The 25,325-nt window shown below is 36.7% G+C and overlaps 4 protein-coding genes across 9 annotated transcripts in view; 3 read left to right on the top strand and 1 right to left on the bottom strand.

Moving 5' to 3' along the window:
- LOC107755522 (dynamin-binding protein-like) overlaps positions 1-3,277 on the top strand; it is a 65,219-nt gene extending 61,942 nt beyond the window's left edge. For all 3 annotated transcript variants that reach the window (XM_016572335.1, XM_016572334.1, XM_016572336.1), the window contains 3 exons: positions 612-810; positions 907-1,544; positions 2,133-3,277. In XM_016572335.1, coding sequence (XP_016427821.1) covers positions 612-810; positions 907-1,544; positions 2,133-2,318 — 1,023 coding nt within the window. In that variant the 3' untranslated portion in view covers positions 2,319-3,277. The remainder of the gene's footprint in view (positions 1-611; positions 811-906; positions 1,545-2,132) is intronic.
- A 446-nt stretch (positions 3,278-3,723) lies between these two features.
- Positions 3,724-7,485, bottom strand: LOC107755521 (serine/arginine-rich splicing factor 2-like). Its single transcript, XM_016572333.1, has 3 exons — positions 6,972-7,485; positions 5,915-6,214; positions 3,724-4,655 (listed from the first exon to the last, which is right to left on the bottom strand). Exons 1-3 carry the CDS (start codon positions 7,325-7,327, stop codon positions 4,649-4,651), a joined length of 663 nt encoding a protein of 220 aa, XP_016427819.1. The 5' UTR covers positions 7,328-7,485; the 3' UTR covers positions 3,724-4,648.
- A 2,780-nt stretch (positions 7,486-10,265) lies between these two features.
- Positions 10,266-25,203, top strand: LOC107755520 (RING finger protein 157-like). 4 transcript variants are annotated; one of them, XM_016572329.1, is made up of 20 exons: positions 10,266-10,735; positions 11,933-12,051; positions 13,174-13,262; positions 14,038-14,184; positions 14,351-14,468; positions 14,639-14,705; positions 14,802-14,845; positions 15,634-15,681; positions 15,812-15,883; positions 16,052-16,211; positions 16,455-16,567; positions 17,513-17,748; positions 17,960-18,068; positions 18,699-18,807; positions 18,897-19,078; positions 20,732-20,797; positions 20,885-20,933; positions 21,625-21,744; positions 23,590-23,624; positions 24,110-24,183. In XM_016572329.1, exons 1-19 carry the CDS (start codon positions 10,648-10,650, stop codon positions 23,622-23,624), a joined length of 1,971 nt encoding a protein of 656 aa, XP_016427815.1. In that variant the 5' UTR covers positions 10,266-10,647; the 3' UTR covers positions 24,110-24,183. The 4 variants fall into 4 exon arrangements, with proteins under 4 accessions (XP_016427815.1, XP_016427814.1, XP_016427816.1 ...); XM_016572328.1 differs by lacking the exon at positions 23,590-23,624 and having other exon boundaries at positions 24,110-25,203; XM_016572330.1 differs by lacking the exons at positions 21,625-21,744; positions 23,590-23,624 and having other exon boundaries at positions 24,110-25,203.
- The window catches only part of LOC107755407 (5-hydroxytryptamine receptor 3A), a 6,348-nt gene continuing 6,083 nt past the window's right edge, over positions 25,061-25,325 (top strand). Inside the window, exon 1 of the mRNA XM_016572190.1 lies at positions 25,061-25,106. Within this exon, the coding sequence (XP_016427676.1) occupies positions 25,061-25,106 (46 nt within the window). The remainder of the gene's footprint in view (positions 25,107-25,325) is intronic.

Genomic DNA, 25,325 nt, shown 5'->3' with positions numbered 1-25,325 from the left:
GGCACAGATTTTACTACATATTTTTTTACTAAATATTTTTTTTTTTCCATATGTTTGACTGACTGTATGTTTTATTATGATAATGAACAGGCTGTATTGTCAAGGTAGCAATGCTTAACTGTGTGCGTGCATGCAGCGCCGGCGCAATCACTTGAATGTTTTCCTTCTAACAGTGGAAGCAACTACTCCTTTTAGTCCTAAAGATAATCGGAATTGTAAAAGGTTTGCCTTTATTTGTGTACATTCACAATAAAAACGAATCTTTGTGCTTTTGTAAAGTAACTTAAGCCTAAAGAAAAATAGGATGCCGCTTTCTGCCATCTGGTTTCCTTTTGCGCAGCACAAAAATGAACCGAAACTCTGCATACTAGACTACTTTTTGCACAGTTTTTCTTTCATTTTCTTAATTTATTATTTAAGTAAAAATATATTTCTCGTATAGGCCTATTTATTCGTTCTAGTCAGTCAGAACTCCAGACTATCAAGTCACTGTAGGCTGGTTTAAACTGATGTTTTTCAGCAGCACAGTCAACCATGGTGATAAAAGACAGATTTCTGTCCATTATTCATTTTCCTCTTTTTCTGTTCCTCATTTCTGTCTGATTTTGCAGCCAAACTATGTGCTACAGACGGATGAGCACCGAGCGGGGCTTCTGGCAAGATATGGCCCAGAGAAACTCTACCAAGCTGAAAGAAATTTTAACGCAGCACAGGACTTGGACGTGTCCGTACTGGAGGGAGACATAGTGGGTGTCATCAAGCAGCAAGATCCCATGGGCAGCCAGAACCGCTGGCTAATAGACAATGGAGGTTTGAATCGCATTATCTGTGTGTGATACATGTGTCAGCATTTCCTAAAATACATTTGGCTCAAACACACTCTTTTTTTGTTTGTTTTCCCTCTAGTTACAAAGGGCTTTGTGTATAGCTCCTTCTTAAAGCCCTACAATCCACGCAGGAGTCAGTCGGATGTTTCCATTGAGAGCCAATCATCAAATGAGTCAGGCTACGGTGGCTCCTCTCCCATGTTCTCACGGCAGAATAGTAACAGCACTCTGACTTTCAACCAGGAGACATCGACTATCAGCTTCACAACGGCGATGCCTCCACACACTCGCACAAATCAAGAGACCACTCTGAGAAAAAACAGAGAGGCTTCTTCAACCAACAGTCAGAGGGATTCCCTCGACCCCACCTTCAGAAGCTCGCCCAGTAATAAAGAACTGCCTGAGACAGCCTGTCGAAATAACCGGGAACACTCAGAGCCCTCCTACCGAAATTCCACCGATCACAGAGACTCTTTAGACCCTGATAAAAACACTCCTACCAATCACAGAGACCCTTCAGACTTCTCTGAGACAGATTCTTGTCCCTCCAGTAAGAACTCCAGGTATGAACCATCTTCGAGGTACCACGACTCGCGTGATGGTTACAGCTCACAGCAGAGACAAAATGGAGACCATTCGATACAGCAGAGAAGGCCACAGTACAGTCCTGAGGAGTATATAGATCCAGAGCCTGAACCTGAGATAGATGGACACCAGGTATGTGGTGAACTAAATCACTCCAGAATTCAGTGATTGCATACTTCAATCACAACCCATTTTACTTTCCAAATGTGACCAATTTTATAGTGAAACAAATGAGAATATGACATGTTAATTAACAATTTTGTATACACATTGCATAAATAAAAAAATAATTAAAATGCAATTACAAAATGAAATATAATTTGTAATAAATATAATGTATAATAAAACAAATAAACTGTATCACTCAATATCTTTGATTTACTCATTAATAGGTTCGGTTTTGTCTTGTCATGTTGAAAATCTTCTTATTACCGGTAGTTATTATTAGTTAGAAGTTATTACACCATTTGATCTTTAAAAAATTGTGTATAAATTAATAATATAACTGTATAGTAATTTGGAAATTAAATAATTTGAAATAATGATTTTAAATAATTTTATATAATTTTAAAAATAAATGATTTGTAATAAATATAATTTATATGTAACAAAATAATTAAACCACATTATAATATTAATATACAATAAAATAACTGAACAGGTTTTACTTCTCGTCAATGATTATTCATATTCATTTATCTACTTTATATTTTCTTTCAGATATATTACGCTCTTTACTCCTTCAGTGCACGGTGTGCAAATGAGCTCAGCATTTCAGCCAATCAGCGAGTCCGAATCCTTGAGTTCCAGGACATGAATGGCAACCAGGAGTGGTGGCTGGGGGAGGCAGGAGGAAGGAGGGGTTATGTCCCATCCAACTACATCCGCAAATCTGAGTACACATGAGCTGCACATTTGAACTAGAACAATCCCCTACTACCCCAGACCACTACAGGCAAACTCATTACAGGGAGAACACTACAAAAGGACGTTTTTGTGCCTTAACTATAGAGGCGATGCACTGATGTGGTGAAATGGTCATTGCTACTGATGGAAAAAAATAATACCCTCCATATTGACTACAGTCAATGAATGTAACTCCTGACTCCTAGTGGTCATAGAGGATGGTGCAGGTGGAATTTGAAATAATGAACTAATTTGGACTGTGAGGCGGTTTGGTTTTGGATTCAATGATCTGACATGTTCTGCTGTTCTTGGATACTCCATTTATAGTGTTAGCGCTTAATTGCTCCGTCGAGAGCATAGATCTCTTTTGATGTGTAGGAGTAGAGTGGAGGACTTGTATTGGGCATGTGCGATTCACACTAATGGGATTGGTATTCCAGGACTAGCATGATAGTGATGCCCATAAATAAGAGTGCAAGAGAGTGAATGAGTGTTTGTTTGTGTGCCAGTGAGTGTGTAGAGTGTTTTGAGATGTTGCCTCCCTTCATCTGACAATCATAGTATACCTAGAGAGAGAAAATAAAAGATTCCGCTGGGTTTCAGTGAAGGCGAACAAAATATATATGAAGTGTTTGGATTTATTCCCCATTATGTTGCTCAGATGATAACATAATTACCACTGGTGACCATATCATATTCCTGAAAATATGAATGAAATGCAAGAGACACTTTTTTAAGGTACAGTGTTTTTAACGTTTTTACTTTTTGATAGCATTAAGTTTGCCACTTGTACTTGAATGCATTTACAAGTTAATACTGACATGTTTTGAGCAGTTGTGAGTTCAAGGCACCTGTGAGATCATTTGATGTGATGCGCCAACAGATGAACTCTGAATATTTATCTCTCATGCTGTATATACTGAGAATGAACTTCTGCACTCCAGTGTCAACTGATCCAGTCATCTATTACTTTTTCTTCCAGAATATGCTGTCTCTCCTCAGATGCTGGATGCTAACGTTTTCTTAATCTCTCAGAAGCATTGTATGCCTGGTAATGTCTATGAGAACAGAATGGATGATTCCATGATGCGTGCTGGATATATGCAGGGAAAGACTGACTCTTGTCAGGTGTGTTCCAGCGTCAAATTAAGTTCTATTAAAATACAGAAAACAAATTCTTATTAAAAAGCTCATTACTTTTTGACTTGTGTTTTAAGACTATAGTAACATTTTCAAAGTCAATAAGTTGTCTGTTTGTACACATATCCAAGTAAAAATGTTTGGAGGTCTAAATGACAAATTTAATCTGGAAAACTTCATATTTTAAATTTCACCAAGAGCCACTGAGTGTGAATCCATGAAGAAGATCACACATGTACCAATACTTTGCGTATCGTGCAATTTATTTCCAGTTGAGGAAGCTTTAATTTGCTTCTTTACACCAAACATAAGAGACATTGACAAACTAGTAAAATAAAAAAAATGGGTATACATCAAATCAGCCATACTCGGAGAAAGAAAACCTTTATTATCATTCACATGGAAATTACGACTAAGTGAGCATGTCACAAATTATAGAACTTCCGGAGATGTGAAATAAGCTCAGATATCTGCCTTATAGGTATTCACAAAAGGACTTTCTGCAAAAAGAATATATGCTGCAGCCAAATTTTAAAGAATCAAATCAAGGCGTTACACAGGAGCAATCAGGAGAATACTGGAAACAGCCAAGCACTCTGCACCGCAACACGCCACCTTAACAGCTAACCAGCAAAACTCAACTGCTACGCAACTGCGCCTAGTGCATAGAAAATACACAAGAGAGAATATTAGAATCATGTTGTTGTGAAATTTTCCATTTAAACCATAACACCTGCTCGGTTAGCAATCTTTATGATGTCACGGTTTTACATAGCAAGATTTTTTTAGTGGCCAAATTTCAGTCTCTACCCAGTCCTTTAAGGTCAAAGAAATATTCACAACATCCAAAATTGTCCATTAATAAATTTATTACAAACAAAAAACTGATTAAAATGAACTTACTTTAGTCTGGGAGAAAAGAAAAAAAAAGCCAAACTACCAAGAATGAAGAGAAGTGATTTCACTTAGTAGCCCAATTTAGGCATAAAGATCATTTAATATCACATGGAATTCAAATGTATGATACAAAAACAATTGTGGGCAACAGAAAAGAAAAAAAGAAAAAAAAATTCATCATTTAAAAGATTGACCAAATTACAATAACCTTTCGGTCTGATACATGGATAATTTGGGTATCCTTAGACGGACATCTGTTCGATGCGATCCTCGAAGATTCAACCAGCTGACATCTAGAAGAAAAGAAGAATTAAGTTAGTTCCAAAGAGCAAAACGGAGGTGGTTCTACAGTAGTCGTCATAAAACGAGGCATTGCATATTACGCAACGCTCGATAGCTGGTCCTCAGTTATACAGAACAAACAGGCACTCTTTCCACACATAACGAGAAACTAGCCATATTTAAATTTATTCTATGGACCTCATTTTTGTTCTGCAAGATACCTCATGTACCTGATGTTTGTTCTGCAAGAAACCTCATGGATAGAGAGCCAACAAACCTGAGGGTGAAATTAATTTCTCATAGCCACTTTAAGTGTCGGCAAGCTGAGGTATAATTTATTGGCAGCCAACCAAGCTAGCCAATTATTAAACTAACAAATTCCTTGAAGTACTAAATTACAAGTCTGATTAAAATCAGACACCCAGCAGCCTGACAGCTTAAACTAGCTCTGAGAACACACCCCACATCCATCCCGCTTTTGCCTATGCCACGATAGACATGAGTTTGTGACAAGGATGATGAAAAGGTCTCAGTCCATTGTCCTGCAGACGTACCTCAACACCACCTCAACACTCAATGTTACCGACCTGCTCCATAGCAACCACCAATCAGCAGCAGGCAGCCAATGGTCGGATCACACACTAACTGCTCTCAAACTGCCCCAAACTCCTCTTTTGCAAACAGGAATCAGCAGCTTGGAGGAAAAAATTCCACATTTAGATGAAATCAATGGATTTTGGCTGGTACACGTTTCAAAACAAATACTTACGGTATCATACCCACGCCAGCTCCAAATCAAATATCCATTGTGAGGTTTAGGATGTGAATTAAAAATAAACCCTTAAATCATGCAGAAACGGAGATACCAGACAAATGCTGCGAATAACAGCTCCAAACTAAATTTGGGTAAAACCTGAAACCTTTAAGATGATGCATCTAACCACATCTGCAGATGTCTTGAAGGACTTGGGGAAAGAGAAAAGTAGAGAGGCGAAACTGAGGTTTAGGATGTGAATTAAAAATAAACCCTTAAATCATGCAGAAACTGAGATACCAGACAAATGCTGCGAATAACAGCTCCAAACTAAATTTGGGTAAAACCTGAAACCTCCTTTAAGATGATGCATCTACCACATCTGCAGATGTCTTGAAGGACTTGGGGAAAGAGAAAAGTAGAGAGGCGAAACCAAATTTTAAGCAGCCATTTTAAGAGATCAGTGAGCTATGCATGCCTTCAATTTACCCCACTTCAAGCATGAGTTATATTGGGGTGACTAGATTCAGCAGTGGCTCCAGTATCCTCTGGAGATTTGGGTCTGCTTCTCGATCTGGATCGTGATTTGGATCCTTTGTTGGATCTAGTAGGAGTATGGCTCCTGGAGCGAGACTTGGACTTAGACCTCGAATGGGACCTGGAAGCCGATTTGGACTTGCTTCTGCGTGGTGTGCGGGTTTTGGAGCGGGAACGGGACCTAGATCGGGAGTAGGACCTGGATCGGCTGTAGCGGGACCTGCTACGGGAACGGCTCCTGCTCCTGGACCTAGACCTGCTGTGCTTCTTGCGCCGAGGACTACGGCTAAAAACATATCAAATTAACAAATTAGTATGAGGATTGTTTGCAGAGTGAAAAACAGCAGCTGGTGTACAGTATTACAAAACATTAAAACATTAGAATTAAAAGGCGAGTAACTTGTACACATTTAATTGTGAATACACAAGAACGTGCCTATTTGCATGTACATCACTTACAAAAATTACCAAGGTTTATTGTCTTAACCAAAATCAGTAATTCAAGTATAACGTTAATTACCACACGTTACCGCATTCAAACCACAAGAATCGTTTTTTCCTAATAATTAGATTCAAGGCGTTTAAAGCCAATTAAAAGTCAAGTTACCTCAACGTAGTCTCAACTTATTAAAAATGTCTGTTATATTAAAGAACAAATGTGCTGTAACAAAACCGCTCGGAATGGGTTTTGTTTTCAAACTGCTAGCTTACAACCGATTCAAAAGAACCGACTGATCACTTATCACAAAGTTGAGCAATTGTTTGGTACTGCGCCACAAAAACGACAGAACGATACCATACCAATACTATAAAAAAGGAAACGATTTAAATGTATTTAATTTAACTCAATGAATTTAGCTGCTTAGTGATAAAACAAATCACATTTATGAGCAAAACAAGGATTAACGTCATAACACATTGTGTTGAGGCCTGAGGCCTAAGGCCTCAAATTTAAGGGCCGCAGATGTGATCTTTGAACATGAACGGTAACTTAGTGGTTTAAAACGAAAATATTAAAACAAAAGACTGTATGTGGGCCTTACCTTCGGCTTCTCCGTCCATGTCCCCCGTACCTCCTCGGCGGGCCTCCGCGGCGGCTGTAATGCGAATCTGGCGGGCGCCCGTATCGCGCCATCTGCACGCGCAGTTCGCGCCCGTCCAGCAGCGCGCCGTCCATGGCGTCCATTGCATCTTCCGCGTCTCGCTTATCATGAAAACGGACGAAGGCGAACCCGCGGCTCTCTTTTGTGTACCGGTCTCTCGGGATGTAGACGTCCCCGACCCGGCCGTACTTTTCGAAAACCCGCCGAAGCGTTTCAGGAGACGTGCGGTACGTCAGATTGTCGACTTTTAAAGATGTCATGCCCTCGACGTCGGGTGGAGGTCTGCCGTAACTCATCTTGAATTACTAACCCTACTGCAGTACGTTATGCGAAAAATAAAAGAGCTACTAGCGAGATTTTCAGGAAAAATAGCTAACCATTCGGGAGAGTCCAAAGAAACACGCCGAGAGCAGATCACTCTCTAAAATGGCGGTAACCGGATGTCCGCGATTTGGTGGAGTTTGGCTTTTATTTTTATTTTTGCAAGGAGAGCACATACTGCCACTTCTGGTATTTCAGTGACACTACAGGTTATCTGATCTCACAATCTTCTCTTGACTGGGAACAAAGACCTGCAAATTTAGCACGAGTTTGTACAAAATGTAGGCTACCCTAATAAACAAGATCATTTATTTGACGCCGCCATACACAATTGGTATGTAGTGCATTTATCTAATTTAATTCAAATTTCCCAAATTGAAGTCAGCAGCCCAGAGTAACAAACGGTGGTTTCCTAAACAAGTAGTGAGATCCATGGACAAGTTTAGGGGGAAACTGTGTAGCCTATAAAACAGTAATAAATAAATAATAAAATCAAAAATAAAACTTAACCTTAACCTGTTAAAATTAACCCAGATTAAAATAAATAAGTAAATAAATGAGTAAATATATAATAAACCAGTACTAACTATAATGATGTAATAGGAACTTAATATTTTAGACATAGTTAAAAATTTAATTTTTCACAGTAAATTGAGTGTTTAGGCCTATACAAGAAACTATGCCTTTTACATTTTAGAATGGGGGTCCCTCATGTGAAAATTATCATATTTGCGGATCTGTGGCATCTACAAATGAGCAGGGTTTATTGAATAATTTTAGTTGTGTATGTTTCAGTGTTAAGACTTTGTCTAATCAGCACAAATACAAGTGTTCCAAATGACATCACAATGAAACTGTGATATTGTGAACACACACACACACACACACACACAAAACAAAATTCCATGAAACCCCACAATCATAAGATTAAGAGCACAGAACATAAGTTATCAATAAATAGCCTAAATAAATAAATAAAATGGTTTAATTGATTAAGTGATAGCTGGTATAAACTATCAAATGATAAATAACATGAATAATTTATAGAAACTATATAACTATAAAACTATAGAAAATCAAATAGCACAGTTGCTCTCTTGAAGCAATACACGGGTTGCTCCTGAACTAACGGCTGCTGTAAGTTGTCTGTGAAATTTATTTTATACAATTGCTAATAATTTAAATAATAATGATACATTTCAATTTCAATTGAAACAGAGCTGACACAAGGGCCACTAAATAAACACCAGTTGAGGTTCCCTTACTGCACTGCAGTGAATCACTTCCAAAAATTCGGGGAAGGCCACGTTTGGCGAGGCAGGATGTGTTTGTACTGCGCAAAACCTCAAGTCTAGATTTAAGCCTGACGTCAGGGGTGGCCAATAGCGCTTCTGAGGACAGTGAAACAGCACTGATCATTGAGCCACAAATCTCACTAGCTGAAATGATTTTTTTATTATTGAGAAATAATGTATACTTCCAGCAGGGGGCGCCAGGCGGCTCAGAGAGCTTAATACTCCACTGAGCTACATTCAGATCTCAGAATGCTTTTTTTTTTTATTTTTTACTGAAGACCTCTCTATACTTAACCTATAACCTTTTAAATGTATTAATCACAATGATTGATATATGACATATACATTCAAATCCGTCAAACCAATCTCTGTAAAACGATTTTTAAAAATCCTTATATTCTACCCGCAAACGACTGTGATTGGTCTATCCTTAACAGCGCAAAGAAAAGTAACAGGTAACACGTGCATATGCTACTGTCTCAGCCGTCTTTCTGTTGACAGAAAATTACAGAAAAAGTGAGTGGAAGTGATAATGATCAATTATTAATAGGAATGTTTCATATATACATAAAAGGAAACTTAAGTTATAACAGTTATATTTAGTGAAATATGGTTCATTATAGCTATAGGAAGTGTTGGGAAGTAAGTAGTTACATCAAAGACTGTAGAAATTGGTTACATGTAGGCCTAACTAAATTACGTAATTTAATTACAAAGTAAATTTAATTGTAATTAGTTACAGTTACTGAGAATTTTTTTTAATTAAATTACAGTTACTTATGAAAATGTTAAAGATTACAAAGGGGGTTACATCTATTTTATTTTATTTTTACACACACCCACATACAGATTGAATTGATTTCTTTCATAAATTGCATTGACTGCTCTGTTTCAGCAGTTTATGACACAGAATAGGACATATGCTTATTTGATAACTGGTTTATTTCCTATTTGGGTGTATGTAGTACATTTGTAGTGTAGTACATATGTAATTTTTTATTTTTTATTTTTTCCAAGCCATTGTTATATGCCAGTGTTTTCTGTCATAACTGTGCATGGATCTGATTTCAAAAACAGTATCATAGCTACTACACTATTTCTTTTTATTTAAATCTGTTTTAAATCTGTATTTAACATCAGAATGATCTCAAGTCTGATTTTGTGGTGGTTGTGCTTTAAAATTAAATTACGGTATTATAATCTTAATTCAAGCGATGAAGGATTTCGAAAATGACAGTAAAAATGATCAGTGTTGAGTACTACTGTAAGGTTAACCCTGCCTGGTTTACATGTTTGAAAATGATTAACAGTTGAAATCATTAGAAATTTAGAGAAGTAATCAAAAAGTAATTAAATGTAATAAGTTATGCCACATTACTTTAATAAAGTAATTGAAATAGCTACACTACTTATTACATTTTAGATTGTAATCTGTAACACATTACATTTCCAAAGTAACATTTCCAACATCCTGTGAAAGAGCATTTCTCCTGATGTTATATATGCATATAATTATATATTAATAAGAGGCAACATCCGGGCCTCTAAGCCCCGCCCATTTACAGAGAATGGTTAAAGTCCACTGCAGCTCTACCCTTATTCTGTTTCTGCATCCCATCGCTCAAGCGCTCGGAGAACAGAGGATACAGGGATGATGATGATAAACATACCGAGAAACTGTGTCATATAGAGAGCACCTCACTGCGCTTTGCAACTTAGCCAAGGATGCCGACCACGGAGGCAGGAACAGCCTTATAATAGGGCTTCAGTCTGCAGGACGCAAAGAGCAGCTTGTGTCTGCAGACAAAACAACGAGGGACTCTGTGCGAAGCTTACAGGGCATTAAGAGCACCAACTAATCCTGTGCATGGCAAAAAATATAAAAGCGAAGAGTAAAAAAACGGGCTTTTGCGTGAAGAAGGAGATGTTCGGACTAAAGAAGTCGCAGCAGCAGTAGGATTGCAATCATTCAGTGTTATTTCAGTTTTTAGCTATTGGAAATGGGAGCTTTGACAAGCCGTCAGAATGCAGGAGTGGAGGAGGTCGATATACCATCCAATTCTGTTTACAGATACCCACCCAAATCCGGTAAGAAAATTATATATTATTATATAGTATATTAATATTTCGTATTTTTATTATAATAAAATATTGTTCTTGTTCCTTTTATATTATATAATATTATAATATTATATTATATTAACAAAAGTCTATCTAAAGAAATAAACTGGCCCAGATAAACACAAGCTTGTTCAGACTGTATACGTTATAATTTTGGGGGCAAATTGTGTAAAAATGGGCATTTACAGTAAAATTGGCTTGTACAATTTAGTTAAATATTTGTCTTGCTTCTTCTTGTAATTGAAATTGAGAGGGTCCTTGTGTTCATTTGAACTCCAGAGGGCCTGAGCCACCACCCGCTGTTTCTTGGTCAGCAAGTCTGTCTCTGAAAGGCAGAGTAGGCCCATAGATGCTTGTCTTTATATTGATATGGGGCTCATCATTCCAGTGGTGCTGTGTCTACAGTCTACCGAAATGTATTTGATGATTTTGCACTCAGCATTAAACTGATCTGATATAAGTGTGTCCACTGTATGTAAATGGAATGTATTGTGACTATGTGGTTTACATGGATTATGCTAGATTAATATATTAATTTACTATATGTTAATTTTTAGATAACAGTATACGTGTATGTTTAGAAAATGCAACACTCATCACGTTAGTTTTAGAATGATTGTTTTACAAATCTTTGGAAATTTGAGAAGATGAGAAGATGTCAGTTTGTTAACCACAAGTCACCAGATGCTCTATATGTGCAGCTTGGGACTTGTGCCTGATTCTTGCTACCTTCTGCTCCAGTTTCAAGCTTGTTCATCTATCTACCCTTGTATCTTCCCATGGCGGTTGCTATCCTCTGTCTGCCCTTGAACTTGTCTTTCTTTAATCTATTTGTTCTCCAGTCTGCTATATCTGTCTTCATTTTCATTTTGAAACCTTTTACTTGTCTTGTGCCCAAACATCACTTTGGGGGAATGGAGGTTTTTGCATCTATATATTTCATACACAATTTAATAGTCAGCCTGTTTCTAAAAATTTAAATATGTATCTTTTACATAAAAGAACTGGCCTATTTCTGCCTGATCTGATGATAAAATGCCTTGGTGTTGGTGTAATACAATGTAGCCAGTTGAAATAATGAAATAAATTTTTTTTTTAACTTAAAACCAGTTCGTTTTGAATGGTTCAATATCTATAACATTTGATCTGTTCATTGTCTTTCAGGAAGTTATTTTGCTAACCATTTCATTATGGGAGGAGAGAAGTTTGATTCAACTCATCCTGAAGGCTACCTCTTTGGTGAAAATACTGACCTCAACTTCCTAGGCAACAGACCAGTAGTGGTAAGATTGCATTTCATTTCCTGGTAACATAGATGCAGCCATTTTGGCCGATGTTTATAGAATGTCATGAAACCACTGTTTTTGCTCTGTTCATTGATTTTACCTTGTGTGATCTCATTTCCAGAAAATATCAACAATATGCCTCATGACTCATTTTATTGAAATACATATTAATCACAGATATTTTAAAATGTGTGATTCTCATAATGATTTGCATTTTATATTATATGTCATTTGTGTTATTTTATAAGATTTTATAATATTAACATATTTAAAGACATTTTTAAATAAATATCTTCATTAGAAGAGGGAGAAGAATGAATACATTTCATACAATTACAATATACATATAAATCATTACATTTGAATATGATTTATAAATCTATTTTAAAATATATATTTTATTCTTAATTCTGACTCATATTTGAGCCTTTATGAGTCTGCTTGTTACTTTAACTTAATATTTAGGTTAGTTTAATGTAAATTACTATATGTTGGTGGAAGCTTTTATAATTCACAGGATTATACATGACTAAATGTCACATGTAATTGTATAGCTGTTCTTATACACTGCTTTGCCATATCTAGATTTTTATCCTGATATGTATGTATGCAGTGTTTGTGTGCTTTTATGAAACCATATGTGTATTTCTGTGTGCAGTGGGTCTTTTATTTACACTGTATGCATTAGCTGCTAGGCCCGTCTCTAAACAGACAGCCTAGTGATGCTGTGGATTTAAGCGATGGCTTAGCGCAAGTAATACAGAGAGCCACATTCAGTCTGAACTCCGGGGAGTGGGGAAGTGGAGGCGACAGGCTCACCCAGTGTTGACCCACACACGAACACACTCTTGATACCTCTCTGGCACGTGGGCATGCCTGTGCATTGCATTTTTCCAGGGCAAACACACACACACACATATGCATGCATCAGCACAACAGCTTGTTAGGAGATCAGTGTACATCAACTTCCTTTTAATGTGGCTTTGTTTCCAGATTATTTTTCAGTTTTGTAAGAGATCGTATGTGGGTATCAGATATGTGAGCTGATAAAACAGAACAAAGTGCTTCTCAAATATTGGTATAATCAATAACTTTACCCTCACTCTTGACTCTTGTTAGTTCCCGCACAATGCTCCCCCTCCACATGAGCCGGTCAAGACCCTCCGCAGTCTCATCAACATCCGTAAAGACACTCTGCGACTTGTCCGGTGAGATTTTCATGGCTAATATCTTTACTATACCTGACAGAGCTCTTAAAGCAATCATGTGATGAGTTCCTGTTTGGACATATTTGATAAAACAGCACATTTGGGTGGGACATGTTGAAAAGGTTGTCTCTTTTTTGAAAGAGCTAGCAGACTTTAGTTACATTTAGTTGATACCTGTATTTTGTATCTTATTTTATAGAGCATCTGATTAGATGGAAATCTGTGTAGTGCAAGAGAAGCCATAGGTTTTCCCATGTGAGAAAAATGTCAATTTTAAATGCATATTTCAACTAAAGGTTAATTTTTCAGTTTTTTAGCTGTGCAGTAGCATTTACATAGCTTCAAAGCTAAAAGACATGGGCCACAAAATTAGAATATCGTGTTAATGTAGAATATCTCTGTGAACAGCCACCCTTTTCAGTAATGACCTTCTGTGATTTACCTTCTTTGTGGAGGGTGTCAATGATTGTCTTCTTGACCATTGCCAAGTCCGCAGTCTTCCCCATTATTGTGGAATTTATACTGTAGGGATTGTCATTTAATGAAACTCAAATGTAAATATTCTAATATTTTGAGATACTGAATTTTTGACTTTCATGAGATGTAAGCTCTAATCATAATATATATATGATGTATGTATGTATATATATATTTATATATATTTGTTTGTTTATATACTCTTTTAGATGATGCATTTATTAAATATATTATTTATATTTCTGTGCATTAATATTTTTTGCTGAAATCTTAGTAAAGTTTGTAATTTTGTCTGCAGATGTAGTGAAGACATGAAGCTTCCTGGACAGGAAGTTGGGAAAAGCCACAGCTGCTATAATATTGAGTTTACCTTTGATGCAGACACACAAGTTACCATCACTATATACTACCAAGCCATTGAAGAGTTTCACAATGGTGTGCCAATGTAAGTTGAGCTTTAGACACACTTTGAGTATTCCTTGTTATTTATTTATTAATAGCACACTTCAAATTCAGCCTTTACCGGTTGATCAGAGAGCAGCAAGTTGGGAAATGAGATCAAAGCTTGGGTAACGGGTTATATTGCTCTGTTCATTGTGTGTTGTTGACAGATACTTGCCGCAGGACAGCTCTCTGCAGTCAGAGACGGTGCATTTCAAACGCGGCGTCTGCCAACAGTTCTGTCTGCCCTCTCATTACGTCAACTTATCAGAGTGGGCAGATGAGGAGGTAACACATCTGCTAGCTGTGACCTTTTGTGTTTTTGCCGTTTTTAGAGAGAGGTTAAAATAGGTCAGACTGAATTAATCTGTCTCGTTAATGAAATTATTGAGCAATTCATAATGCATGTCCTTAGAGCACTTTGGGTAAACCTGGTAATGTGGTTTATTGTTACACAGCTTTTGTTTGACATGGATAAAGACATCTACCCCATGGTTATACAAGCAGTAGTGGATGAGGGAGATGGTGAGTTTTATGTAATTGGATATTTTATAATATATATGTAGAAATATATATCTGGAAATAAATTTAAATATATCTGTCCATGTTTTTGTTGTGCAGAACACTTGGGACACTCTCATGTTCTTCTTGCAACCTTTGAGAAGGTATGCTTTTTTGTGTAAAATTTTTTTTTTATGTTTTGTATTTTAATGTTCAAAAGTTCGGGGTTGGTAAGATTTTTGAAAATCTCAAAAATACAGTGAAATTGTGAGCAATTTTGTGAAACTTTATTACAATTTAAAATAACAGTTTTCTGTTTCCTGTGTTGGCAAAGCTGATGTTTCAGCAGCCATTACTTCAATCTTCAGTGTCACATGATCCTTCAGAAATCATACTAATATGCTGATTTCATGCTCAAGAAACTTTCAAGAAAATTTCTTCTTATTATTATTAATGAAATCAGTTGTGCTGCTTAATATCTTTGTGGAAACCATGATAATTTTTTTTTCTGGATTCTTTGATGAGTAACTTTGAGTAATTTTTTGTAACAATGTGAAAGTATTTACTGTCACTTTTTATCAGTTTAAACATGTCCTTGCCAAATAAAAGTATTAAATTCTTTTTAAAAATATATACTGACCCCAAACTTTTAAACAGTATTGCATATTTATAAAAGAAGGTCTTTGTAAATTTTTCCATTCATACAGTGTTCCACATTTGCAAATTAGTATACAAATGAGGACTAGACTAAATGTAAAAAGGTGAGGTTGTACTATTTCTACCTGATCTAACACTAAAATGATCTCTGTTGGTGTAAACTAATGTAATCAAACTGATTCGGTCATATTAAATAATATTATTGGCATAGTTAAAAACAGTTTAGTTTATCTAACAAAAATAAATTCACTGTGACGATTAGTGATTATATAATGTCGCTGTCTTTTTCTCCTAGCATATGGATGAAAGTTACTGTGTAAAACCTCTGAAACAGAAACAAGTGGTAAGGATCCCCTTACTATTTATGTAATCTTATAGTTTACAAGAAGGTCAACTCATATTAAATGATTTTTGTAATATAAAAGTGTCAAATTTTCAATAAACTTCTTAATCTTATCGTGATTTTATCTTAGGTGGATGGAGTGAGTTACCTGCTGCAGGAGATCTATGGTATAGAGAACAAATACAACAGTCAGGAATCAAAGGTAAATCATTATCAGATTGAATCAGATTCAAAGACAGTAGAATGATTTAAATTATATAGTTGTCACTACTCTCTCCATATCAATTTTGAAGGACAACATCTGTTACTTCTAAGCTTTCATTCATTAATTAGTATCAATATATGAAAAATGACACACTCCTGTTTACAGGTGGCAGAAGATGAGATTAGTGACAACAGCGCTGAATGTGTGGTGTGTTTGTCGGACGTGCGGGACACACTTATCCTGCCCTGCAGACACCTGTGCCTGTGCAACGCCTGCGCAGACACACTGCGTTACCAGGCCAACTGTTGCCCCATCTGTCGACTGCGTAAGCACCAACCCCTGTACTGAACTCATTCAACAGGACTCTATTATTGAGATTATTATATTTATGAAAATGTAATTTTGCTTAGATTATATTTTTATCTATAGTGACTCATACATAAATGTTGTGGCGGGTATTTCATTAAATAAAACACTGGACATACTGACACTAGTTGATGCTGTTTTTTTATATTGTTTCAGATAAAATATTTGACTAATTTCAAATTTCTCCTTTTAATTCCTATAGCGTTTCGTGCCCTCCTTCAAATTCGAGCGATCAGGAAAAAACTGAGCCCACTCACACCTACTGAATTCAACCCTGTCATCACCTCACAGACATCAGATTCAGAGGAGCACTCGGTAACACACTATGTTTGTTTCAGAATGTTCATACAGAGCCTTATACAGAACAAATATATTTAAAGCTAAATAAATGCATTTATACAGTTGATCTAGCTTTACTGAGACCCAAATGTCAATGTCAAGAAAATAGCTGATTAGGGGTCCAATATAAATACTTTCCTGAGTTTGGTTGGTTGTGATGAGTACATAAAACTTTGTTAAGAGCATTAACTTTAACCCTCTAAATCTTGGCCTATGAAATAATAGTCAGAAAATCAGATTTTTTGAAATGGAACAGTTTTGTTGAACCTTCAGACAAAATCTAAAAAATATATTTGAGGAGAAAAGATCACATATGAAGAGACACAAACTGAGCAAAAGTATGCAATTTGGTACAGTTGCTGATATTTATATGGCCAAAAAGTAAGATGAAATTCTGACTGTAATGTAAATCAGTGAGATTTTTATAACAGCAAAGAAGGCTACTTACATAAAATGCAAACAAATATCATTAGTCCATCTATATCTCTCACTATTATGTCTTAGTAAGATGGTATTCAAATGCTTCGTTTTTATGATCAAAGCTCTGTAGTTTTTATTGTGGGGGGAAATCATAATGCAATGCAATGATGATATACAAATAAACGTTCCTCAAAAGCCTGGTGTATCATATTTGATGTTCATATTTTAACGTTTTTTTTTTTATGCTAAACTTAAGTTGCTTCAGTTCAGTAAGTGTACAACAGTTGTTTCAGCAAAGTTTTGATCATGTTGATAATTTAGAGGCCTTTGCATATTAAATACGATGCATTAGGGTTAATGGTTTAAGTAGTCAAACACTCTCTGATACAAGTTAGGTGCACAGTTTAATGCAAAAACACACAAATCATCTGTATGCACCATCTATTCATACAAAAAGTTGTACTGCACTGTTGTTCACAGCCACATGTATGTTTACTACAGGCATCAGAGCACATCCCACCAGGCTATGAAGCTGTGTCCCTGTTGGAGGCCTTGAATGGGCCCCTGAACCCGTCGCCATCTGCTCCTCCACTTCAGGGCCTCACCAGGGGCCATGTTTCTGGATCTGTGCCCACATATGGCAGTGATAGCCACCACACGCCCACGCGCTCCCTCTCTCCGCTAGAACACTCTGTCAACTCCAGCCAGAATGTGAAACACAAGAAGAGTGGCTCTAAGTGAGTGAACCCTAACTGAAGGAATGAATGGTGTAGTATTTCGGTATTACTGTAAAAAAAACCTGTTGTTTCATGTCTACAGAACATTTGCTGGGTGTTACTAAAACACTTTCCTGTCACTTTACAGCTTTTCTTGAAGGTTAAATGATGGGCTTAGGAAGCAAGCAGATAAATGAGTGGTTGCTAATGATGTATTCTGGGAACTCTCTAGATCCCTCTCCCAGAATTCTTCAGTGCTGCCTGAGGAGGAGGATGAGAAGTCATGCAGTGAGTCTGAAGTACAAACGTGCAGGAGAAAACTGCATGTAGAACAGCAAGAGGTGCAGGCTTTTTAGTATTTGTATATTTTTTTGTATACATTAATTTATGCATTTTTCATATATTTGCATTTGTCATAATTTTGGGGTCAGTAAGAGTTTTTGAATGTTTTTTAAAAACTGCATTTATTTGACCAAAAATACAATGAAACACTAATAATGTGAAATATCATTAAATAAAAAAAATTATATTTTAATATATTTTAAAATGTAATTTCTTCCCGTGATGGTAAAGATGAATTTTCACTAGCAATTACTCCAGTTTTCAGTGTCACATGATCTTCCAGAAATCATTCTGATATGCTGATTTGGTGCTCAAGAAAATTTCTTATTATTATGAATGTTGAAAACAATTGTGCTGCTTAATATTTTTGTGGAAATCATAATACATTTTTTAAGATTCTTTGATGAGCAGAAAGTTAAAAAGAACAGCATTTATGTGAAAAAAGTAGAATTTGTATATATTTCAAATAAATATATGAACCAGTATGATATGAAAGACTATAGAATACTCACAAAATTTTAGAAATAATATTTACTTTCATGTATTTATAATACAGTGTCCACTAGTGATGATGATAGATAATAAACATCAATCTGATCATCATTCTTGTATTGTGTATTTTACTGCAGTCTGGAGTGACTCCTGAAAGTGACAACATCACCCTGTCATCCTCAGGGGCCATAGATCAGTCCTCCTGCAACGGGACCCCTCTGTCCTCCACAATCACCTCCCCAGAGGGTACAGCATTACAGCTAAATCTCACTGAAACACACACCAGAGCTCATTTACATTTGTTTGTCTTCCTGTTCACTTCCTGTCCTGTTCAGATCCAGTAAGCAGCAGCCTGGCCCAGTCTGTGATGTCAATGGCGTCCTCTCATAGCCAGCACTCTCAGATTAGCACCGACACACTCTCTTCAATGTCCGGATCCTACACGGCTGGTGCCGAGGGAGAGGAGGCCGATGAGACCCCAGCAGAGAGCCGAGCGCCTTCCCAACATGAGGGTGAGGTAAGACAGTTAGAAGCCGGCCTAGAAGCAGGACAATTTGTTGCTTTCGTTTTTTTTATATTCAGATGCTTTAGTTCATGCTGATATTATAGTTTTTACCACCTAATAAACTAAACAGTGTTGGTAGTGGTTAATATTTGTTTTTTTTAAAGAAATAAAACTTTTAAAAAAATAAAGTTAAATTTATGTTTTTAGAGTGAGTGTTGCACTCACAATTGGAAAAAAAGAAAAATCCACAATAAAGTCATAACAGTTATACTGAAATTTAAACTATTTCTGATGCATATTCTCTAGTAAAAAAGCAATATATTAAAAATTCAGTTATTTCATACTAAGCATAGTTCAAATCTATTTCTAGGGGAAGTCCCTTCTAGGGGAAAAATCCACAATAAAGTCATAACAGTTATACTGAAATTTAAACTATTTCTGATGCATATTCTCTAGTAAAAAAGTAATATATTAAAAATTCAGTTATTTCATACTAAGTATAGTTCAAATCTATTAACATATTTACTGACATGTCACTGAGACTGAGAAAAAAATGTAAAAATTATTTAAAAAATTATAATTAACTTCTATTTGGAGTACTACTTGTACACAATGCACATTTCTTAATATTAAGCCTGCGCAGCGCTCTCTCCACCTTCAATACCACGACTGAGGTGTCCTTGAGCAAGGCACCGAACCCCCAACTGCTCCCCGGGCGCCGCAGCATAAATGGCTGCCCACTGCTCCGGGTGTGTGTTCACGGTGTGTGTGTGTTCACTGCTGTGTGTGTGCACTTTGGATGGGTTAAATGCAGAGCACTAATTCCAAGTATGGGTCACCATACTTGGCCACATGTCACGTCACTTCACTTAACATATTTACTGACATGTCACTGAGACTGAGAATTTTTTTTTTTTAATTATTTAAAAAATTATAATTCACTTCTATTTGGAGTACTACTTGTACACAATGCACATTTCTTAATATTAAGCCTGCAATGTGTTTTAATGTCACTATTAATGAGGATTGTATGATCTTTGAATAATATCAATCTTTAAAAGCTAGATATTTAAAATGTACCTAAAGTATACTTGCAGTAGTTCCAATTTAGCACAATCAAATATACTTTAGTATATTATTAGTTGGACTTCATTACATCCGCACAATTAAAGTGCATTAAGTACAAAAATAGTTGTTCCAATTTAGCAGACTTTAAGTTAGTATACTAAAAGTACAATTGCAGGGTATTTGTATTAAATACATAAATATGTAAATTAATTTGTAGTATACTTGGAATAAATGTATTTCAAATAAATTTTAGTGTATTAATTTTTCACTTGGGTTTTATGATTATTTTATGATTATTTAAAAAAAAAAATCACTTTTATGTAAAACATTTTATACAAAATTTGCTATATGAATACATTTGCCTTGCCTGTTTCATTGGCTAAGAAAATACTCTTTGTAAATGCAATCTCTATTAAATGGTTTAAAAGAAATTGGAAAAGTCATCGGGAAGTCATGGAATTTCATTGGTCAAAAGTTATCAGAGCACTGTAACCAAAGCTATAACTATCACCATTGCACAAATATTGATAAGTTTATGCCTATTCCTGCAAATCATTTATTGTGTCTTACAGAGAACATATTTACATGTGTCCGCAGGAAATCCCCAACGAGGCAAAAGGGCATAACTTTGTGGCTGCCATTCTTGAAGAACAGGATTCAGAGGTTAAAACATTCAAACAGCCAAGCATCTTAAACCAGCAATTAATTTTTTTACTTATTATTTACTCAGATTTGTGTTTTCCTTCTTAGGGAAATGATGTGACTGAGGAAGATTGCGCATCTCCCACCAAAGAACATGGTAATTGTAACCTCAGCTATTGGCTGTACTTATCACGACACTGTACACTAGATTAAGGAGAAAAACACTGCAATGTAGGTGGTATTTCACCTACAAGAGCTTCTAAATCTGCCTACACACCTGCTTGATGAATAACTTGTGTTTGCAGGTGGGCCAAAGGTCGCTCACTACAAATATAAATATCAAATGACTCATTTGAGGCGAATATAGTTCGATTTTCATGTTTTGTTTCAATCAGCCCACATACAAGCACATTTGGCATCTGAATTGTAATGAGTATCCAGCTTTCTACCTATTTATTATAACAAGTGTGCATCTGTATTAATGCTATATATTCTTTTGGCCAACTAATTGAGGGCAACTAATTAAGGTTTTGCTTTTGTTTTCTTTGTATTGTAACTAACTGCCATTTTGCATAGACATTTTTCATCTGTTTCTTATTTAATGTGTTGTATGCTTACTAATGTGAGGAAATGATTGTCCTAGTGTTTGTCGGTTGTGTTCTTGTGCACGCACCTCGCATCTGCTCGCTCTCACATGAGTATGTGTGCATCCATCAACCGCAGTCATCACTAAATGGCTGCCGAGTAGCATCCTGCGCCCCATCGCTATGACCCCACACTGCTGTACTCCACTCGGCTGCCCTGCCCTGCCTCGGCTGCTCTTGTTTGACCTCTGACCTCGCTTGCAGGTGGGCGCAGGAGGAGCGAGGTGCCTTGTCCAGAGTTTGACAATAACAATCAGGGGCAGTCTGACACCCACTGTATGACAGGCCTGGACAATGAGCAGCCTCCTGACGGCCGATTCGCTGGTGAGTGGCAACCTCTCGAACATGGACTTTCTGATTGGAAGGGATTGGGTGAGGCGCTTTCAAGGTGTCCCATTTAAAACAGCAACTGGCTCTAAAACACTATTGGCTTTGTCTGCTCATGCACATCCTTACTTTGACCCTGCTGTAATTTTGTGTTAATTGGTACAGTGTTAATTGGTACAATGGCCATGCCCTTTAACCCCCCTCTTTTGTGTGTGTTTATGTGTATGTGTGAGTTTATATCATGTATGACTTGTTTCTATCTCTCTGGGTCATACTAATAGCTAAGTTCATGTTCAGTGTCTGCCAGCTCAAAGTAGCTTTGCGTCTCCCTTCATTTCTACGTTCATCCCTTCATTTTTCAGCTCATCTTCCCTCTTTTGCCAGCATATTCTGTTAATCTCCAACTCTTGGTTACTGTCATTCAGAGAAAGCATTCTCTCTGGAAGGACACAAATTAAGCTTTTCACATGATAGACTGTAAAATATGATTCATCATCATCATCATCATCATCATATTTTTATTCATCGCGATTACTACACAGTCCAAAATATCCAATTGGCTCGAAAAGTATTTGGGCACATAAGCTACTCTTAAAAGTGTCAAACTTTCATTTAATTAGATCAGGAGTGATATCACAGACCATAGATATAATGATACCCTTTTAAACTTTTGTGCATAAGGACCTATTATTGTACATAAAATTATCAATGTGTGTAAAATGTTATCTGGAAAATATTTACTTTTTTATTTGTTTTTGTTTTTTTCAATAGAATAAAATAATTGTGATTAGTCTTATGTTTTGCAAATGAAAGGTCAAATTCAGTAAATTTAGGGCCAGATTTACTAAACAGGGCAAATGAGTGTTAAAGCGCAGTTCCATGAAAGCGCAGATGGGAGTGGAAAATTCTGCGGGTGATTTACTGACTAGGTGCACATTAAAGAACACAGACGCAACATCTCATTTCCATAATGACCAGCGAAATCTACCAAGAGTAGCGCAAATTACCGGCTGCCTTAAGACATGCTTTTTTTGGGCGTTAAATAATGCCACAAATTACCAGTGAATTGACGAGCGCAAATCTTAGTAAATTGCGTTTTCATTTAAATACTCTCCTACCATAAAATTACCGATCGTAAGGGAAGCTCCTTACAAAGGTATATTCAATAAGGTGAGTAGCAAAAATTTGTGTCCATGCCTTTTCAGTGCTAATTTCCCACTGCGTATCTTTTGCAAATCCTGACAGTAGTTTTTTAACGCCAAATGAGGGTTTGCGCTGACGCAAGCTGATAGTAAATCTGGCCCTTAAACTTTAAACACTTAAACTTATGTATAATAATATAATATAATATACATTTACTTATTTTTTTTAATTTTTAGACTATTTTTCACTAAATGTTTTTGGGGGGTCCTTGAAAGTATAAGGTTAGAAACCCTGAATTTTTGTGAAATGTTTTGCTTGACAAGTATGCCATGTGGTTTGTTATTTTATGTAATGCAATGACATTCATACATTTTTAAGTGCTACTTAAAGTAATGTGCCCATTCATGTCTTGCTTTTGGCACTTCAAAATTGATGAACATCCTGGTCATTAAAGATAAAAGTTTCCAGTGAAAGTGCAGTTTTTTCTTCAAAGGGACCCTATCATCTTCTCTCATTATCTCTACAAACCAAGCTTCTCCTCCTTCTCTCAATCCGACTTTCATTTTCTGTGGATGGTTGGTTGATTCTCTTGATGTGCTGTAAATGTGCTGTGTTATCTCTCTTTTCTGTCTCTGTTTTCCCTTCCATCATTTCCCATCTCTTTCTCTCTATCTTCCTGGATGTCTGTGGAATGGACAGATGAGGACTCGTGTCCTGTTCAAATTGAGGAATAGGTACGGAGCAAGTTAAAAGGCAATGCACAGAGGTCATGGATTCACAAAGAAGTTTCAGCCTTTTTGCCATTCACTATTGTCATCAGTGGGATTCTTTATGGATTTGCCTTTTGACCTCTGAGGGTTAAAAGAGCCTTTTCATCATTTACTTAGGATGCATGGTGAATATTCAATGCGGGACATTTCAGTTCACAGAAATCTTGGAGAACAATGGATAAAAGTGTCTTGGTTTGCATGACAGACATTTCAGCCAAAGTTTGAAGCAAAAACATTCTGTTCCTGAAGAATGTTATTTAAACATTGATCTCCAAGAGATGCTCCAATTTGGGAAAAAGGTTTAGTGAGGTGTTTTTTTAGTTTCTTCTTAATTTTTTCCAAATCACGTTTCCACAATCCCATCATTATTTTACCCTACATTCATACCTTCTCATTTCTCTTCTTTATTTCATTTGTGTCTTCTCACATGGATTCTTCTGTCCTGTTAGGTCTGTTATACCTCGACGTCTATCGTCATGGACGGGATCCTTTGACTCACCATGCGTCCACCAGCAACATCAACCTGGAGGAGCAAGGGGTCACCAATGAGGCGGCAAATCCCAAGAACAAATCTCATCGTGGACCCCTAGCTGTGTAAAATCCTCAATCCACCCAGTCACAGACCTACTCCAATCCTGAGAGGAATATCTGCCTCTTTCTTCATGCCACCTCCAGCCAAACTCATGCCCACACCAATTACTCATGGATCAAATCCTCTAAATGCAAACCAGGGAGAATTGACTGTGTGGTTTCTCTTCTCCATTGTGATAGATGTCATGTTTTTAGCGCTCTTTTGGTGTTGGCACTTGTGTAAAGCACCACGTTTACACCAACGCTCCACCTCCTCATGCGTACAAATGAAGGGATGACTCAAGCAAGCTCTCCTGGTGAAAAGCTGGAAAATGAGAACATGATGAAGACTCCAACCTCTGATCTAAGCAGCATTTCATGTCAAATTTCATGTCAAGGCTGTGCGACTATGCTTTTTAAAGTTAATAATCAAATCCTGCTGATATGAATCAACATCCCTTTGGATTCTCCTCAGTAATGTCACTGAACGTTTGAATATTTCAACTTGTACTATTGGAAATCTGCCCACAATACCCAAGATAGATGTTTCAAAAGAATACGTTGGAAAAGATGAATTGTCATAATAATCAGTCCTTCACAATATTAACTTCAGAGCAATAACACATATTTGCTCATGTTTCTGCCCTTGTCAGTTTGCTGCAGCTCACTTTGAGCTCTACGTACAGCCCTGCATGTTACAAAGACACAAAGCTACTGAGCTGCCTAAATTGTGTTACACATCTGGCCACGGAGACGCTACTGAACTGCTTACTACCAAGCATTTTCGAACATTTTGTATAGGATATGGAAATGTTGGGGAAAACTTGCCTATGACGTCCACATCTGTGGTCGTAACTCAGATTGCTACTGATGATGGTATGTTAAATGTCATAAAGCTACTGTCAAGCTTTTTGTGTGTTGTTAAAAAAATATATACAGAGTTCTGGCATGAAACTCTAGATGGCGCAGTCCGATAGGTCTAGCTCAATCTGACCTGGTGACATCATTGTCACATGGCAGCTGATTGGTTCTCTCCTGTATCGGTAGCCAATGAGCTCGCTGCTCAATATTCAAATACCTGGCTTTTGTTTGCTG

This window comes from Sinocyclocheilus rhinocerous, unplaced genomic scaffold, assembly GCF_001515625.1.
Source record: "Sinocyclocheilus rhinocerous isolate Xijiao unplaced genomic scaffold, SAMN03320098_v1.1 scaffold140, whole genome shotgun sequence".
NCBI lineage: Eukaryota > Metazoa > Chordata > Actinopteri > Cypriniformes > Cyprinidae > Sinocyclocheilus > Sinocyclocheilus rhinocerous.
The sequence above is the reverse complement of the archived record's forward strand: the minus strand, read 5'-3'. Positions and strand labels throughout refer to the sequence as shown.